Source organism: Anomaloglossus baeobatrachus, chromosome 10 (genome assembly GCF_048569485.1).
Source record: "Anomaloglossus baeobatrachus isolate aAnoBae1 chromosome 10, aAnoBae1.hap1, whole genome shotgun sequence".
Lineage (NCBI taxonomy): Eukaryota > Metazoa > Chordata > Amphibia > Anura > Aromobatidae > Anomaloglossus > Anomaloglossus baeobatrachus.
The window spans coordinates 66,062,231-66,075,616 of NC_134362.1; the positions used below are offsets into that span (position 1 = coordinate 66,062,231).

The window sequence follows — 13,386 nt, forward strand, 5'->3', positions numbered from 1 at the left end:
TATGGCATCACAAATTGTGACACTATTGCCTGCTTTACACGGGTCGATCTATCGTGCGATAGCACGAGCGATCGTACCCGCCCTGTCGTTTTTGCGTCTCGGGCAAATCGCTGCCCGTGGCGCATAAACTCGTTTTAGCCCCGTCACACGTACTTACCTTCCAAATGACCTCTCGCTGTGGGCGACGAACATCCACTTCCTGAAGTGGGAGGGACGTTCGGTGTCACAGCGACGTCACACGGCAGCCGGCCAATAGAAACGACGAGTACACGACTCAGGATTTGTGAGCGATACTGCGTCGCTTGCAGGTGTTACACGAGACGACGTCGTGTAGGGTGCCAGATGTGCGTCACGAAAACCGTGATCCCGACGATGCATCGCACAATACATCATCTCGTGTAAAGCCCGCATAAGTGTTAAAATATATGTTTTAGGCTGAGTTCACATGTCCTATCATCATCCATTAGAACAGGATCTGCAAAGATCCATTGGGAAAAAACTTCTGCAAACACAACTCTTCTGTCCTGTTGTTAAATATCTGATTTCTGCCGGATCCATTTTTTTAAAGGGAATCTGTCATCAGATTTTGGCCTTCTAAACTAAAACTAGCACCTCAAGCAGCACCTGTGCTACATTCTCTAAGGCTGGTTTCACACATCCGACTTTTTGCCGGTTTACCGACTTCGGCGCATGCTACTACAGTGTATACAGTACAATGACACTGCCGCAACAACCGGGTCACATGGTCCGGTCACATGACAGCATGTGACCGGTGCTTGTCGCGCTGCCATTGTACTGTATACACTGTACTGGCGTGCGCTGAATCCGGCAAACCGGCGAAAAGCCGGATGTGTGAAACTAGCCTAAAGGTGCATGTTACCACCTGATCCTTTTTGTAGAACCCAAAAATACCTTTATAAAATCTCCCACCCTGTATGTAAATTGTCCAGTCTGGTCCGGTCTGATTAGTGTCCTAATCTGCGCCTCCTGTCTCTCCTTTTGCCCTCCTCCTCTGATAATTAATGTTGATGATGCCTCAGATGCCATCCACGTAGGCAGGCAAAATCTCCATATTCCCACTTCGCTCTGCCCTGCTGCAGGCTGAGCCAAAAACATAGATGCACCTGCGCGAACCAGCAAGTTCTCTGCGCAGGCGCAAGATTTTACCTGGCGATATGGATGATGTCATCCGCTTCATCCACATTGCCAGGCAAAATCTCGCGCCTGTGCACAGAACTCGCTGGCTCGCGCAGGCACACCTATGTTTTCAGCTCTGCCCTAACAGATGCTGCTTACTGTGCTAGTTTTAGTTTGCAAGGCCAAAATCTGGTGACAGGTTTCCTTTAATATGGGAGTCTATGAAGGATGAATCCATTAACGCATCATGTAAGAAAACAATGGATCCATTACAAATGCAAGAAAAACAGATGACTAAATAGCAATCAGTTAACAAATCCATCCTCCATAGACTTCAATGTTAAAAAAAAAACGGATTCAGCAGAAATCAGTTATTTAACAATGGACAAAAAAGTTGTGTTTGCAGAAGTTTTTTCCCAATGCATCTCTGCAGGATCCAATCTAACTGATGATTACAGGACATGATAACTCAGCCTTTAAGAGGATGTGTAAAATGCCATCAATATGTATCTGGTCATTGTTGTTTTTTTTTGTTTGCTTTTTTAACCACCTCCTCTGATATTCTTAGAAGTAGCCACTCTTCCTTTTTGCATTAATCTAGTTTTAATTAGCGAAAAAAGCCAACCCTTCTCTTCTTCTCATTGAAGATCAATCCCCCTTGGACCTATTTTAGTAATCCAAATTTTGGGTTATATAGCAAAATTAATCTGACCATTGCAACTGCTATGATGTAAGAATTCTATTCTGAGCATATTTATCAACAGGGACTTATGAGGGGGATCATAATGTGTCCAGAAATGTAGACTACACTATATAATTTATGCGAAAAACATGTTTTCATAAAATCTTGATACTTGCCACACAGTCCTGGTCTCCTCCAGTTTCCTGGCTTTCCATAAGCATTAGCACACTGTTTAGAATATTCAGACAGGGTGCTACACATGCAAAATTGAGCCTGGGATTCACTAGCGTTACATGCGCAGTAGTCCTGTTTACACATATCAAGATAGGGTTGGACATCCAAACGTGAAGCACAGTCAGCCATCTCTCCACCTAGCAATGTTTCGGTACATATCTCTCCCTGCAAAATAGGAAGAAACATTGTTGATAATTATCATTTTATTTTTTTGATTTTTAAAAAAGTTGCTAAATAGCAATTTTTAAATACAGTCATATGAAAAAGTTTGGGCACCCCTATTAATGTTAACCTCTTTTCTTTATAGCAATTTGGGTTTTTTCAACAGCTATTTCAGTTTCATATATCTAATAACTGATGGACTGAGTAATATTTCTGGATTGAAATGAGGTTTATTGTACTAACAGAAAATGTGCAATCTGCATTTAAACAAATTTCACCGGTGCAAAAGTATGGGCACCCTTATCAATTTCTTGATTTGAACACTCCTAACTACTTTTTACTGACTTACTAAACCACTAAATTGGTTTTGTAACCTCATTGAGCTTTGAACTTCATAGGCAGGTGTATCCAATCATGAGAAAAGGTATTTAAGGTGGCCACTTGCAAGTTGTTCTCCTATTTGAATCTCCTATGAAGAGTGGCATCATGGGCTCCTCAAAACAACTCTCAAATGATGTGAAAACAAAGATTATTCAACATAGTTGTTCAGGGGAAGGATACAAAAAGTTGTCTCAGAGATTTAAACTGTCAGTTTCCACTGTGAGGAACATAATAAGGAAATGGAAGAACACAGGTACAGTTCTTGTTAAGCCCAGAAGTGGCAGGCCAAGAAAAATATCAGAAAGGCAGAGGAGAAGAATGGTGAGAACAGTCAAGGACAATCCACAGACCACCTCCAAAGACCTGCAGCATCATCTTGCTGCAGATGGTGTCAATGTGCATCGGTCAACAATACAGAGCACGTTGCACAAGGAGAAGTTGTATGGGAGAGTGATGTGAAAGAAGCTGTTTCTGCAAGCACGCCACAAACAGAGTCGCCTGAGGTATGCAAAAGCACATTTGGACAAGCCAGTTACATTTTGGAAGAAGGTCCTGTGGACTGATGAAACAAAGATTGAGTTGTTTGGTCATACAAAAAGGCGTTATGCATGGAGGCAAAACAACACGGCATTCCAAGAAAAGCACTTGCTACCCACAGTAAAATTTGGTGGAGGTTCCATCATGCTTTGGGGCTGTGTGGCCAATGCCGGCCCCGGGAATCTTATTAAAGTTGAGGGTCGCATGGATTCAACTCAGTATCAGCAGATTCTTGACAATAATGTGCAAGAATCAGTGACGAAGTTGAAGTTACACAGGGGATGGATATTTCAGCAAGACAATGATCCAAAACACCGCTCCAAATCTACTCAGGAATTCATGCAGAGGAACAATTACAATGTCCTGGAATGGCCATCCCAGTCCCCAGACCTGAATATCATTGAAAATCTGTGGGATGATTTGAAGCGGCTGTCCATGCTCGGCGACCATCAAACTTAACTGAACTGGAATTGCTTTGTAAACAGGAATGGTCAAATATACCTTCATCCAGGATCCAGGAACTCATTAAAAGCTACAGGATGTGACTAGAGGCTGTTATTTTTGCAAAAGGAGGATCTACAAAATATTAATGACACTTTTATGTTGAGGTGCCTATACTTTTGCACCATTCAAATTTTGTTTAAATGCGGATTGCACATTTTCTCTTAGTACAATAAACCTCATTTCAATCCAGAAATATTACTCAGTCCATCATTTATTAGATATATGAAACTGAAATAGCTGTTGCAAAAACCCAAATTGTTATAAAGAAAAAAGGTTAACATTAATAGGGGTGCCCAAACTTTTTCCTATGACTGTATATACAGCATTTAAAAAACAAAAGTTATCCAACAACTATAATTATATCAAAATGTGCTCCATCTAAAGGGGTTGTCTCATCATACAAGATTTGCCCATTTACCCATTATTAAATAACCTTTATGTTCTCAAGAACGGTGGAGGAATTTTTAATTCCATTCTTTACTACACATTGTTTAGGTTACTGACCACCCCTGCAGTCTATCAGTGGTGGTTGGTCTCCTAGGCAAGAAGCACAACTCTAGTACGCTAGTTCGAATGCAGCTTGGAAGCACTGCTTTGAAGTTGTATTTAACCACCTTCGGGTTACTGCGTTCCTCCAACACCTTTGCTTACAGCTAGAGATGAGCGAGCCTAAGGTTTGGTTTTGGAACCGAACACCAACTTGAAAAACACAGGGTTTGGGGTTTGGAGTTCAAATGCTTTACTTGCAAACTTAACTCGCACGAGCAACACAATCTTTAGGTACACTTGGTGCTCAGCCCATGTGAGCCACTTACAGTGTTTGAACGACTCGCACTGGGGGTAACAACAATGTGATCGGATGTAGTGTGAAACCAAAATTTGAAAATGTCCAACCACCGTCCCACGGAAGTGATCTGCTTATGGCTGGCTGTATGTGAGAACTCAAACTTTCTTCCAATCAGTGTTTCCGAACCTCCTCAGGAAAGCTTCGGGCATGTGGTGGTTCAGTTCCTTTGTTTCCATAAAACCAAACCTCCAAAGGCTCGCTCATCTTTACTTACAGCATTAGAGACTAAACAGTTAAGACCTGTAGGGCAACCATATTGCTGGTCTGAAATGTAAATAATTAGGAGCACACTATCCCTCAGGATGTATGAAGCTGGGAGGTTGTGTAACTATTGTTTCCTGAAGAATGAAGATAGGATACTTTCTTCAAGGCAGTTTGTAACTATGTGTATCAGTCGACCGTACTAATTATCTACCTACCAAACTGGTGACAGAACTTTTCAACCTGTGCACTATGTGAGTTGTGTAAATAACCAAGCATCTGGACTCTTATTTTTTTTATAAGCCCCAAAGAACAAAATGGGTAGCGTGTAATAGATGCAACTTACAATAGCTGTGCAGTTTACACTACGGACATTGCTATGTTCACAAACTTCTCCTGGAATATCTGCCTTCCATTTGTCCAAAAAGGCATTTATACTTTCCTGATCTCCTGTGAAGCAAACATAATGAACACTGTCAAATTCCTTAAAATTCAAAACTCAAATAATGATAATACTCAATATAAGAAAAAGAAAAAAATAACAAAAAGAGAATTATTTACATTGGAAAGGAAAAGAATTACAGTGTTGTAAAAATTAAACACCTTTTTCTTGATTTATACATTCCTTCATGGTCTTGGAATTTGATTGCAGTCCTGTTCTTGAAGAGGAACAATTGGAGAATGTGTGAGGATCTCCCTCACTAATCAGTAATGTAGGGTATGGACGAAAAACAAGCATCCACTGGTCGCTGCTGTAAAAAGACAGCTCATGGGTAGAAAAACAGTCAATTTATTAAGGATAGCATTTCAACACCAAACAGGTGCTTTCATCTTAATTTGAAGAAGGCACCTGTACGACCCTGAAGTGTGTAGCGTCAATTAAGCAATGGTATCTCTACCCATGAGTCATTTATTTTCCAGTAGCACCCAGTGGTTCCTTATTGTGCTTCTATACCTTACATTACTCATTGTGGGTGCCATCGTGCATAATGGACAAAAGGAGGAGCAGTAACTGGTCCAGTCTCTACAAATTCTCAGACATATTTGTACTTGCACTAAGCAACCTCACCATGGAAAAAAAAAAACAACGCCAAAATTACATTTTTTTTTGGTCGATGCGACATTGCTTTAAAATGCAATAGCAGGTGATCAAAATGTTACATCTATGCGATAATGGTATCATTAAAAATGCCAGCTCAAGATGCAAAACAACTAAAGGCTGCTTTACACGCAGCGACATCGCTAGCGATGTCGCTCGTGAAAGTACTCGCCCCCGTCGTTTGTGCGTCACGGGCAAATCACTGCCCATAGCATACACAATCGCTAGTACCCATCACATATACTTACCTTCCAAACAATGTCGCTGTGGCCGGCGAACAGCCTCTTTTCTAAGGAGGCGGTTTGTGCGGCGTCACAGTGACGTCACACGGCAGGCGTCCAATAGAAGCGGAGGAGCGGAGAGCAGCCGCATGAAAGTTACGCCCACCTCGTTGCCGGAGGACGCAGGTACGGTGTTGTTTGCCGTTCCTGGGGTGTCACATGTAGCGATGTGTGCTGCCTCAGGAATGACGAACAACCTGCATCCTGCACCAGCAACGACATTTGGGAAATGAACGACTTGTCAACGATCAACGGTTAGGAGAGTAATTTTGATCGTTAGCGGTCGCTCGTAGGTGTCACACGCAACGACGTCTCTAACGAGGCCGGTTGTGCGTCACGAATTCCGTGACCCCAACGACATCTCGTTAGCGATATCGTTGCGTGTAAAGCCCCCTTAAGCCATTACTAAGCCCCAGATCCTGAAAAATGAGAACTCTACAGGTCTCGGAAAATGGCACCAAAAGCGCTATGGTTTTTTTGGACAAACTTCTGCTTTTTTTTTCACCCCTTAGATAAAAGTAAACCTATATATGTTTGGTGTCTACGAACTCATACCAACCTGAGGCATAACACTGACACATCAGCTTTACCATATAGTGAACATGGTAAATAAAAGACCCCCAAAACAATCGTGCAATTGCACTTTTTTTGCAATTTCACCGCACTTGGAATTTTTTCCCCGTTTTCCAGTACACTCTATGGTTTCATTCATTTTGTGGGAAGCCCTTGCCAACCTTCAGCAAATGTCGTGAAGGGATTAATATTGAAGGCTTTTGGTTTAATCTTCTATCTTAAGAAGCAGACTACTCTGTTCAGGCCAGTGACGCACCATACAGGTGATCCAGACTGTCAGTCTTCAGGAGCGCACATCGCCCCAGAAAACTGAAATAAAAAAGAGCAGTGATCCTGATGACGGGCTCATGTAGAAGTAACTTTGCCTTTTAGCATCAGAGGAGCACAGGGGCATGGACGTGATATCACTAGCTTCAGTGCTTAAAATAGAAAGGAGCATGCAAGTGCCCCAAAGAAAACTACAAAATAAAAAAATATCCTTCCATTCTTCAGAAAGAAGAGAATTTTAATCAATTATAAATTGCAAAGCTGCCAACATTTCTGGACAACAAAAGGTAGTAAACTATACAAAAATGTAAAAGGGTTTTTCTTTTTAATTAGGGAGTGGTCCTGGGTAGCCCATAGGCAAATATTGCATAAATTGTAGGGCTATTGCTGTTTTCCTACCATAAAATATGTCAACTTCTATATATTTACCTTCTACGAAACCCTCATCAAAATTACGAAATCCATTAAAGTCTCCACATAAGCCACATGTTTCATTTTTGTATTTATCAGGTAACTCCACCTAACAAAAGAAATATAATAAAAATTCTTATTTATGTAATCAAATATCAAAAATGCTATAACTATTCAACTGACTTTGCATCTGCATTTGAGAGGACAAAAACTATTTTTACAGTATGGAATGTTTTGCAGACGTTTTGTTTAAAGAGAACCTGTTAGAAAAATTTAGCACTATAGAGTAAGGGTCCCGTTACACATAGCGACATACTGGCGATCCCACCAGCGATCCGACCTGGCAGGGATCGCTGGAATATCGCTACATGGTTACTTTTGAGCTACTAATCAGGCAGATCTCCACAGCGACCAGCCATCAGCCACCAGCTACCAGCCACCCGTACGGCGGTTCCCTGCACACTCAGAACCGGTGCTCGTTGGTCTCCTGCCATCAAAAACACCAGTGCGTGCTGCACAGCGGGAGACCAACAAGCAAAAAATGGTCCCAATCATTTTGTCACGATCAGCAACCTTGCAGCAGGGGCCCGCTCGCTGCTGCGTGTCACACACAGTGATATCGCTGGCGAAGTCACTGATACGTCACAAAACCTGTGATGTTTCAGTGATCTCGCTAGCGATCTCGCTATGTGTGACGGGGTCTTAAATCCATGAGCATAATGATGCTGTAATGCTGAATAAACTGATACCTGGGATGAAGAAATACGATCTGGGGTTGTTGGATCATCCTCAAATGTTTTCGTCTTCTGTGCATTGAGAGTAAGGTTTTCTTCAACCTTTAAGACCTCCTTACCTCCTTTATTTCTTTTACAGGTCACTGAATATTCAGTGACCTGCATAAGTTTTGAAATCCTGAGCCGCCATTGTTGAAGTGAGTGACGCGTGCCCAGTGTGATTCCACAGACATTCGCCAATAAAATGGCATCGGAGGCAGCGCATGTGCAGGTCAAGATTTCGGTTTAATGAAGAAGTCATTGAACTGATATCTTGATCTGCACATGTGCTGTTTTCTTGACGACCTACTAACCGACCACACAATCACACTGAGCACGCGCCACCAATCCCAATGATGGCAACATTTCCAAAACTTGGCAGGCGAATGAATAATCAGAAACCTGTAAAAGAAACAGAGGAGGCAGGTGGAGGGGCAGAAAAGAAGAAGAGCTTACCCTCAGCTCCCACCCCAATGCATACTGATGCAGAAAAAGACATCACTAGATGGAAATTTTAGAGGAAAATTATTCAAAAACAACACATTTGATTCCTTCACCAAAGGTGTCGGTTTAGTCCGCATCACAGTGCCATAATGGCCATGGCTTTACTTTATAGTGTTAAATCCTCCTGAGAGATTCTCTTTAATGCATGGATTTTTCTAGTTTTCTTGTAACATATGTCACTTTATAAGGCAAAGTTTAGACTTAAAGGGGTTTTCCCATAAACAAAGATAATTTTAATCAATAGATTTTGGAATAATAATAATTTCCACAATTGGATGTGTTTAAAAAAATATGTTCCTGTGCTTAGATAATCTTATATATGTACCCCTGCTATGTGCTGTGTAATGGCCATGTCTGACTATACAGGAACATGAACATAATCCCAATTTTCTGTACCAAATATCCTGAGACATGTTAGGAATACAGACAATGCTGGCACAAGACATAAAATAAAATCCAAAATTCTATTAAATATACTGTACAAAAAATATATAAAAAAGCAAGGTATCAAACCCAATATAGGGTAGCATACATAAAACTATTTCTAAAGATTATTTATGATATGCTAATGAAGCCAGTGACTAGTCGCAAAGGCGTTAGTTCCTGCACTCATTCCGCCCTCTTAGTATGTTAGAACGCCCACAGGGGTGTGCTAAAATGCTATTCAATGCCCAGTGCCCTGCGTCATCAGCATTGATGAGCGTACCTGTGTCCATTGTCACTGAATCAGACACCGGACAGTGCACATGATCAGAATGCCTGGCACTTCCGGTCATGTGCGCTATGAAGCCGGGTGTATGCGTCCTGGCTTCAGAAAGGTCTAGTGCATATGACTGATACTTCTGATAATGTGCACTGCCTGACATCTGAAGTGGTAACAATGGACATAGGTACGCATGTCACTGCTGATGAAGCTAGGCAAGGGGCATTTAATAGTATTTTAGCATGCCACTATGGGCGTAGTAACATGCTAAGAGTGCGGATTTGTTGGGGGATATAACCCCTTGCGACTAGTCCCTGGCCTGAGCATATCATAAAGGATCTTTAGAAATACTTTTTCTAAATATCCCTTTATCTATGCTACTAGATACTGGGACTGCTAGGCAGAGATAAGCAATATGCACCCAGAACTGCTCATGGTTCTGGGTGCATATTGCACCTGACAGGTTCCCTTTAAAGGATAGGGACAACTGTGACTTGGGGAAATAATATTTTTGCATTTCATTGATTCATTTATTCAGTTCCATGCCACTGATAAGCAATTGCATTCTTCTCAAAGTTTAAAAAAATTTTGTGGGAGTGTCTCTCCCAGTAATATAGGCTGATTTGAGCACTGTGTGTATCCAGTGCTGTCTTCCCTTGCTTTATGTATTAACCGAGCTCTAGTAGTGCATATATCTCCTATGTGCTTTCCTTCTTTTCTATAGACAGTTTTCTCTATTTCTATATTTACCCCACTCCACACTGTACAGATCTGTATACAAACCCCTCCTCCTTCCTGCTGCTAACTCTAACACTGTGAGAAGAGACATGGTGAGCAGAGAAAGCACTCCGAGTTGAGGAGGAGCTGTAATAGCTTTGTGTCCAGCAATCTCACCTGGCTAATAGACACTGTAAAAGCAAAATGGTAGATTTTTTTTAAGGAAGCCTATTTAGAAACGTACTTAACTGTGCATCTAATAAAATGACCTCACCACAGGTCCTGCTAGGTAGATTGTATAATACTTGTGCTAATTCTAACAGAGGGAGGGGATAATTATGAATTCCCCCCCAGATATTATCTGATCCTCAGCTGTTGTCACTCAACAAGCAGTTCATTTCATAAACTTTACTTTCTTGTATTTCAAAACCTAAGCATCCGAGCTGACCACTAAAGATATGTATAGAATCAGCCTGATAGTGCCAGTATAGCCTATGGCTTTAGGTTATATACGAAAATCCTTGCGGTTGGTTCCCTTTAAGGAAGCTCAAAACTCATTGGTCCTCCAATATATGGCTGGAGATAAACATAACGCTACAAGTGTCCAGTTTCGGACTGGCTACCGGAGGAACCACCAGTAATACCAGTCCTGGCTGCGTTTACCTGGGTTGAACTCCGGAGCTCTCATCTGAGCTCCGGAGTTCAGCCCGGCCTGTCCGCAGCTGTGACATTAACTGGACCACAAACACTGTAGAATCATTCGGCGCTCGTGGTTCAGTCCTGCAAACCCTGAATTCAGTCCAGGCTGCACTCCAGAGCTCAGGTGAGAGCTCCGGAGTTCAATCCAGGTAACCGCAGCCAGGACTGGTATTACTGGCAGTTCATCTGGTAGCCAGTCCATTTCTGCATGTGTCTGTTGACAAGAAGCTTCTAAATTACATAGAGACTGAATTTTTAGAAATGCACAACTAATGGCTCGCCTATTGGAAATGGCCACACCATTTTGCCAATACTATGTAGCCATCAACAATACGCAAGTCAATAGCAATTATTTTGTAAAGAAGCAGTGGAGAGTTAATGTGACATTTAGGAATCTTCTTCTCAAAAACACATCTCGAAAGTATGTTTCACACAGACTAAGCACCATATATGACCTCAGCCTAAAAAGTCTTTCTATTCTCACTGTTTTCACTTTTTTTTGTTACCTGGAGGGAATCCACAGCGTTCCATTTCACTATTATGTCATTACAGGAAAATACTACATCCTGACCTTGCTTGTCAATGTTCAAATTTGAGATTTTAGATGGAATATCAACTCTGTATTTAAAGCAAAGAAGACACAGATGTCAATACACTTCTGTTATGGTTCATTGTATATTAAACAACTTTATTGTACTTCTTGATTTAAGAATAAGTCCCATAAACCAAGGCACCTTGAAAATTAAGTAAAATATAACAATTAGGCTCTTAAAGATTTTATCCTCTTATTAATGGCCCTTTGGTGCTCAATGGATTTAAAATTTTATATATTTACCTCCTCGACCATTGTCACTCCTCTGCATTTAGCTCAACATTTCCTAATAGTATTATAACATAAACTGTGCCACATAACGGCTGCATCCAATCAACAGCCTCTGATCGTCTGCAGACTTCCCAATATCACAGAATTATAAGAATCATTGTTCTTCTACTCATGTAAAATTATGAAGGCTGCAGACGAACAGTGGCTGCTGATTGGCTGCAGTGGTTATGTGACATTGACAAGATTATCATCATAGGACACAGGGCTGAGAGAAGAGTAATGACAGTGGTCCAGGAGGTAATATTTTTTTTTATAATTAATTTGTCAAATAATATTAAAATATAACACGTCCTCTTGTCTTTTGATTGCCGTCCTCTTTTCCTTCTTTGTGTAGATGACGCGTCCTACATCATCCACACAAGATCCACCATTGCGCTCCTGCGCACACGCACATCTCTCTGCCCTGCTGAGTGCAGATCAAAGTATTGTAGTGCATGTAAAGTAAGGTACGAACGCCGGTCTGTAAGGGCTCAGTATTCCTTTGCCAGAGAGAATCAGTGTGTGTATGACTTCAAGCAGGGTGCAAAACTCTTGTTTCTTCAGGCTGGTGTCCCTCACCCCGCTACCAATCCCCATCGCAGATGAAGTAGTAAAACGTGATCATCGTAGTTCTCTTGGCAAACCAAACTTGAACAGTCATTCTCCTCACAATTATGACAGACATGGCCTCAATCCAAATGGTTCTGTGGTTACTGTGTTTTTGGAGTACTCTCACTTGAGCTATCCCCGTTATCTTGGACCTCATCCACAAGCTGCCAGGCACCTGGGTCTCTTTTCCCCCACTCTTCTTCTCTCCACTACTCACTTCTGGGCCCCAACAGTTGTCTAGTATCATGACTTTCCTAAGCTCACCGGACTGAGCCGTAGGTTCCAGACATTACAAGGTTGTATCAGGGATCCCTGTCCAGCCCTTTCTCCATGCTATGCATTTACTTCTTAAACCCTCTGCAGAACTGCCCAACACAAGGTCCATCTCTCTAATCAATGCCATCTGTCACTCCTCTCTTTGTTGACTTTACCCTATCATATCTAACATTTTATCCACCACTGCTCTTTGCCCGACCAATATGTGGCACCGGAACGAACATGGTCTTGACTCTGCTACATCAGGGACCCACACCTCACTAGCAGCAGCACATCTTATCACACACATAACACTCAATAACATATACATTATGCTTAGTATAGAACAAATTCCGCACAGCATAGGAAAATAGCATAAAACAATAGAGGGAGAAGATCTCCTCCTACATATGCATGGGTGTTCCTTGATCTTACTTTGCGCTTGGGCATTACAGTACTTTGCGCTTCTTGCATAAGGGCAGAGAGAAGTGCACATGCGCAGGAGCACATTGGAGAACACTGTGTGGATGACGTAGGACGTGTCATCCACACCAAAAAGAGGAGGATGGTGATTGCTAGATGAGATGAGGAGCTGAGGAGCTGCATCAAGACTAAAGACGCTCATTGGATCGAACCGTGGTCATTTTGCGTTATACAGATTTGCTTGGGCACTTACAGTATTTACTGTATTCTAAAATGCTCTATATAGGAGGTGGTTGCAGTTTATGCGAGAAAATCCTGGTGACAGGTTCCCTTTTAAAGAGTTGACATTAACATTAATGATTTATCCTTAGGAGAGGTCATCAATGCCTGATTGGTAGGAGCGCGACTACCTGCACCCCCCACTGATTAGCTGTACAATACCATCATAGTGCATGATATTTTTTTAAATATTATGGCCACGCTACAGAGAATATATACAGTGAAAATTCATCTGTTATGCTGCTT

General features: G+C 41.8%; 1 protein-coding gene across 1 annotated transcript in view; it reads right to left on the minus strand.

Moving 5' to 3' along the window:
• LOC142254348 (mucin-2-like) overlaps window positions 1-13,386 on the minus strand; it is a 156,295-nt gene that overhangs the window by 118,269 nt on the left and 24,640 nt on the right. Inside the window, exons 4-7 of the mRNA XM_075325394.1 lie at window positions 11,219-11,330; window positions 7,335-7,425; window positions 5,032-5,135; window positions 2,113-2,218 (exon numbers count right to left, since the gene is read on the minus strand). Coding sequence (XP_075181509.1) covers window positions 2,113-2,218; window positions 5,032-5,135; window positions 7,335-7,425; window positions 11,219-11,330 — 413 coding nt within the window. The remainder of the gene's footprint in view (window positions 1-2,112; window positions 2,219-5,031; window positions 5,136-7,334; window positions 7,426-11,218; window positions 11,331-13,386) is intronic.